The following is a 6,934-nucleotide window of genomic DNA, read 5'->3' on the forward strand; positions in this document are numbered from 1 at the left end:
CTCCTGACGTCTGCCGCTGGTGAACGAGACATGTTTAAATTCACAATCTATAGCTTCGGTTCTATTATATGACATACAAGTTAAAATACATGAATGACTCGTTATAACGTCGGTCAAGCGACTTCTTTAATTATGTGAGTTTTCTTCATCTCATTCAGAAATGTAGCCTACGACTGCAAGTGTTCAGTGTCACATTCATAGTTCACATCTGAACAGTGTCATTTCTTCTTTCACGCGGGCATTTAGTCATTACAAAATAAGTTATTGAGGCCAAACATTTAAAATGACATTATAAGCCTGCCCCCGTTTATCACAAACCCCGAATTGACCCCAAAGTTCAAATTTTTCAACTCGGCTTTAGACGCGTGAATGCACAAAGCGCGTATCGCGCCAGACACTCAATTCACCTCATATATGAATGACGTCAATTTGCGTCATTCATATAAATTTACATAAACCGCGCCCCCAGGTTATGACATCACAAACCCTAAAATTAACATAAACCGCGCCCCCGGGTTATGACATCACAAACCCTAAAATTAACATAAACCCCACCCCCAGATTATGACATCAAAAAACCCTAAAATTAACATAAACCCCGCCCCCAGGTTATGACATCACAAACCCTAAAATTTACATAAACTCCTCGCAGTGTTGAGAGTTGTTGTAGTCGAGCACATTTGCTCAAGCTGTCGCATCCGTCTTTTCACATTTATTGCAATATAGTACGTTACTCAAATGCAATAACATGTCACACACTAGCGATTTATAGAGTATCATGACAGAATATGCTAATCAATGACTTGATGAAAGTTATCTCCACATAATCTACATAAATTCACCAACTAACCATTCAGAAATGTCCTGTTGCTTCTACATGTTGTCATTTATTTTCGAGTCACCAGTTTGAACATAAGTCATTTTCTGACATTTTAGTGCGCGTGTGTGTGAGGTAACGGAACTGCTCACACACACACACACACACACACACACACACACGCCCCCTGTGTTGGGAGCAGCAGCTCATTTGCATTTAAAGGGACAGACACAAAAACGGTACGCTTTTGCTCACCCTCAAAACGTGAAGATTTAATTTAAAAAAAAACTTCACACACACACACACACACACACACACACACACACACACACACACACACACACACACACACACACACACACACACACACACACACACACACACACACACACACACACACACACACACACACACACACACACACACACTCTGGGGACATCAGACACTTATTTCACATCTTGTGAAAAGGGCATTATACCCCCCCTTTAAGACATTCAATATGGTGTAGCAAGACACAAACACAGCAGAAATGTTGTGTGCAATGGTTGATGTGCAACAGGAAGTGATGATGTGCAACAGGAAGTGATGATGTGCGACAGGAAGTGATGTACCGTCTGCTCTTCCTGTCTGCGGCGCTGGTCGATCTTGCGCTGCTCCTCCTGAGCGAGTCGCTCCTGCAGACGCCGCTGGTTCTTCAGCATCTCCTCGTGGAACGAGCTCGACGGTGGAGCGTTGTTCTCCGTCAGGAAACCCTGAACCAGATCCGCCAACTCATAGATCATCACCTGAGAGAGAGAGAGGGGGGGAGAGAGAGAGAGAGAGAGAGAGAGAGAGAGAGAGAGAGAGGGGGGGGAGAGAGAGAGAGGGGGGGGGGGGGAGAGAGAGAGAGAGAGAGAGAGAGAGAGAGAGGGGGGGATGGGGGAGAAAGGGGGGGGGGGGAGAGAGAGGGGGGGGGGGAGAGAGAGAGAGAGAGGGGGGGGAGAGAGAGGGGGGGAGAGAGAGAGAGGGGGGGGGAGAGAGAGGGGGGGGGAGAGAGAGGGGGGGGAGAGAGAGGGGGGGGGGGAGAGAGAGAGAGGGGGGGGGAGGGGAGAGGGGGGGGGGGAGAGAGAGAGAGAGAGAGAGAGAGAGGGAGGGGGAGAGAGGGGAGGAGAGAGAGAGAGAGAGAGAGGGGGGGGGGGAGAGAGAGAGAGAGAGAGAGAGAGGGGGGGGGGGGAGGGAGAGAGAGAGAGAGAGAGTCACTTTTGGACACTACCATATTTATGTATGATATATGTGTGCATGCATATTATGAGCCAGTGCATTATGAGCACTGATGGGCAGTAACGCGTTAGAAGTAACTAACTTTTCAAGTAACGAGTAAATTTTTTTCCTACTATGGCAGTCATTGGGAACCAAAAACTGTCTGGTTACCGACATTCTTCTAAATATCTTCCTTTGTGTTCAGCAGAGGAAAGAAATTCATACAGGTTTGAAACAACTTAAGGGTGAGTATATGATGACAGAATTTTCATTTTAAAAGTGAACTAATCCTTTAATGTGAGCCGGAACACGCCCGACGTTGGATACAGAACCTTTTTTATTGGGTCCGGCACCTCCTATGTCACTATGGAAAATTAATCGCCTAATAAAATAAAAATAAAAAAATACTATTTGTGTTTAATGTTGTGATCGATAGAGCTGCGCGGATGGGGTATTTCATCCGCAGCCGCATCACAAAACTCATCATGCGCTCCAACATTTTTTGACCAAATTTCAAAGCCGCAGCCGCCGCCATCCGCTGAGTGTTCTGCGGTCTATGGGCGATGCTCTGCTGATGCGAGCCGCGAGAAAGCCCTGGTCTGTTCTAGAAAGGATGCAGCAAAGATATTTAGTGCTAATGTATGAGGCATCGGCCTACGCTGAGTTTCATTCATTTATGAGGAGCGCGCTCTAGTTAAAGCGAAAGTGAACGCAGCGCGCCGGCGCCTCCATGTCACGCTTATTATATTGTCTGCTATATTTGCCTTGTATTTGTTAAATACATGCAAATGGTTGATGAAATATTTATTCAAATTAATATACAATTTATACAAAACGAAATTCACTTTAAAGAAAGGCTATCTACAAAGCAAAACTTAATGAAATGGTAAAAACATGTCTGACGATTTACAAAACAAAACTTAATCTGCACTTTACTGTTAAAAGACGTAAATGTTGATAATTTGGAATACAGTCATGAGAGACTTTCATTTTAATTCTTTTATTGCTGTATTTTATTTACATCTAATCGAAAAGAGGATTTAACAACAAAAAATTGCATTTTAAATGCTGGAATATGCAGAAATACAAGTTAACAGAAGAAGGACTTTGTTTATTTCGTTAAAATATGGTGGAATGTGCAGAAATTGTTTAAATATTCAACAATTTTCTTCAAGTCTGAGACTGTTGCATTCAATTTAATTTTTAGTTAATGCAATGTGCATAAAGTTAAAATATTGAAATTAATAAATAAGTTTTAAAAAAAGAGAATGTATAAAGAATAGAATTAGGCTGAAAGGTATTCAGGTCGTGCATCATGTTTTTGAAGTAAAGTAACTAATTACTTTTGAAAATAAGTAATCAGTAAAGTAACTGGATTACTCTCTTGGAGAAGTACTCGGTAATCAGTAACTAATCACTCTTTCCAAGTAACTGGACCAGCACTGGTTCTGGTTGATCTGACCTCTCCACAGCGCGCTCTGGCCAGTGTGCCGAGCTCCGCCTTCAGCTCCTCCAGTTTGTCGTGAGAAAGACCTTTGGCGTTCTTCAGCTCCAGCTCTGGAGGCCTGATGATGTCACGGGTCACATGACAACACACACAAGGACACTCTCTGGTTATCGAGATTATTATACAGCAGCGTAACAATCATGAGGGAACTGCATGACAATGAAAAAGACCAATAAATAAATACATTTGAAATAAAACACACACAAAAAAAGCATTATTTTATTTGTGCGTATTTGGTGCTTTCGTCTGCGTGAAAAAGAAAAAGTGCCAAAAAAAAAGTAATTAAACAAAATATATATATATATTGAAATAAAACACACAAACATGCATTATTTTATTTGTGCATTATTCTTGTGTATTTGGAACTATTTGAACTGCATGAAAATAAAAAAGAACAATAAATAAATATATATATATTAGGGCTGTCAAAAGATTAATCGCATCAAAAATAAAAGTTTGTGTTTACAAAATATATGTGTGTGTACTGTGTATAATTATTTATATATATATATATAAACACACACAATCATGTATATATTTAAGAAAAATTGGTTATATTTATATATAAAATATTTATATATAATATAAATTATATGAATGTATATACAGTATATAAATGCAAATATTTCTTAAATATATACATGAATGTGTGTGTATTTATACATAATAATTATACACAGTACACATATATTATGTAAACACAAACTTTTATTTTGGATGCGATTAATCTTTTGACAGCCCTAATATATATTAATAATATAATAAAATAAATGGCTTGCCAAAACACATGCATTGCTGTGTGTGTGCTGAGCTGCGTGTCATGTGACCGCGCGAGTGTGTGTTCAGTGGCACTCACACATCGGGATACGTGTCAGGACACCTGACCTGCAGATCCACCGACACGAAGCGAGTCCCGAGTCCCTTCGGCCGCAGCTTCAGGAACACCTCAGGAGGACGTCTGACCTGCGGATCACACACACACACACACACACACACACACACACACACACGCAGACAGACACACACACACGCACACACAGACAGACACACACACACACACAGACAGACAGACAGACAGACAGACACACACACACACACACACACACAGACAGACACACACACACACACAAAAGTCTGGTTTAACTTGAAGAAATTGTGACAGAATTATTATACTATTGTACAGTAGAATGTTCTTAGAACTTAGAACTATGAATAATATCACAATTTTTCTTCTATGTTTTAACAGTAAAGCTGTTGTGCAGCTTTTTGTTTGACAAAAAAAAGGAATTGTTTAAATAAATTGTAAATGTTTTATGCCTTCATTTGATCACCACCAATTTTGATAATTGATTTGTATTAAATCATAAACCGAGAAAAATTAAAACACAAAAAAGTTTCTGAAAAAAACACATTCCATATATATTATATATATATATAATATATATATATAGTTGCTTTATAAATATTGAAACTTAATTTAGCGATTAAAATTTAATCCAGAATTTATTATTATTAATTTAGTAATAACCCGCCAAAATAAAAGTCTGGTTTAATTTTAAAAACAATTGTGAGAGAATAAAAACATTATTGTACAGTAGAATGTTCCTCTAAAATCAGTATTAAAATTAATGTATGTATATATATATATATTAGGGCTGTCAAAAGATTAATCGTGATTAATCGCATGCAAAATAAAAGTTTGTGTTTACATAATATATGTGTGTGTACTGTGTAGAATTATTATGTATAAATACACACATATTCATGTATATATTTAAGGAATAATTGCATTTATATACTGTATATACATTTATATATTTTATATTATATATAAATATTTTATATATAAATATAACCAATTTTTCTTAAATATATACATGATTGTGTGTGTTTTTATATAAATAATTATACACAGTACACACATATATTATGGAAACACAAACTTTTATTTTGGATGCGATTAATCTTTTGACAGCCCTAATATATATATATGCATTGAACTAGTTTATATATATATATATAAACAGAATTTGTTAATAAAGAAAAGTTGACAACCCGCTAGAATAAAAGTCCGGTTTAACTTGAAAAAAATGTAACAGAATTTAAATATAACTGTACAGCATAATGTTTCTCTAAAAGCAGTATTAAATTTTTTTTTAATTAAAAACAGAATTTTTTTTGGGGGGGGGGGGTGAATTTCTTTTCTTTTAACTTCTGATAAGCTTTATAAGTTTCATGGTTTCAGTTAATTAACTACATGTTACTGTAACATAACACACGTTGCATGTCACAACATTGAGCTAATTACCATATGACACGCCCACCTTTTCAAATCCGAGCACAGGACGTGGAAAGTGAAATGAACAACTATATTGTGACTGTTTGTGCTCTTAAAGACACACTGATGTCATTTCTGAATATAAAATCAATACCTTCCATGGATCTTCCGCTCGTACATCGGTAAAATCGTCCCCGTATATCGAAGCCAGCGCCTCGAGCTCGTTCTCCTGCTGAAGAGAGTAATCACTCATCCTGCATGCGGAGCTCAGCCCTCACACACACTCCTCGACACCATCCCCGAGCGAAACCGCGCAGAAAACATTCATAAAACTTCTGATGTGGAGGCATGTAATCACTACAGCCGTCGCGTCGCGTGGCAGCGTCACGTCACGCTCGTGCGTCGCTCTGATGACGTGTGCGCGCACGCTGCAGTTCCCTTATATTTCCGCTGAGAGGCGCTGTTGCTCTTCACAAAAATATTTATATTCCACATTTTAGTATTATTTATTTTTTTGCAGAAATGGGTTGCATCATGTAAGCGGAAAATTCCTTGTCGAACACACACACATCGTTCATACACACACGAGGGCTTTCTCATGCTGTGCTCCTAGACTCACTTCCTTATATTAGCCTAATAAATATTTTTTAAATCCAACATAAAAACTCACTTTTTTAAGTTAGCGTTTTCCTAATGCTTTTAATTATTTTGCATTCCGGTGTGTTCTTTTTTTATGTTTTGTATTTCTGTTTATTTTTTTTTTACTTTTACAGTTTTTCTCAGTCGCTTTGGTGCATTTCTCACATCACTATTTACATTTGCACAACAGTTAGTGCAGTTCTCAAAACAATTAGTGCAAACTGCAAAACCTAGCTGATAACCATGTTGATAACCTGCAAAAGCGTGTCACTTGCTCAAAATGGATCGCTCATTCCTCAACAGCAAGTATTCATGTCAGTGTCATCAAGATGAAAAGTCCTGACACCATTGCTTATTCAATTCAATTCAAGTTTATTTGTATAGCGCTTTTCACAATACACATTGTTTCAAAGCAGCTTTACAGAAAATGCATTTCAAAAATATACATACAAAA

At 38.0% G+C, this 6,934-nt stretch overlaps 1 protein-coding gene across 1 annotated transcript in view; it reads right to left on the reverse strand.

Annotated features, from left to right (window-relative positions):
* eif2ak4 (eukaryotic translation initiation factor 2 alpha kinase 4) overlaps positions 1-6,279 on the reverse strand; it is a 69,657-nt gene extending 63,378 nt beyond the window's left edge. Inside the window, exons 1-4 of the mRNA XM_079634066.1 lie at positions 5,996-6,279; positions 4,420-4,526; positions 3,519-3,621; positions 1,429-1,602 (exon numbers count right to left, since the gene is read on the reverse strand). Coding sequence (XP_079490192.1) covers positions 1,429-1,602; positions 3,519-3,621; positions 4,420-4,526; positions 5,996-6,094 — 483 coding nt within the window. The 5' untranslated portion in view covers positions 6,095-6,279. The remainder of the gene's footprint in view (positions 1-1,428; positions 1,603-3,518; positions 3,622-4,419; positions 4,527-5,995) is intronic.
* Between the last annotated feature and the right edge of the window lie 655 nt (positions 6,280-6,934).

The sequence above is a fragment of the Phoxinus phoxinus genome, assembly GCF_949152265.1.
Source record: "Phoxinus phoxinus genome assembly, chromosome: 13".
Classification (NCBI taxonomy): Eukaryota; Metazoa; Chordata; class Actinopteri; order Cypriniformes; family Leuciscidae; genus Phoxinus; species Phoxinus phoxinus.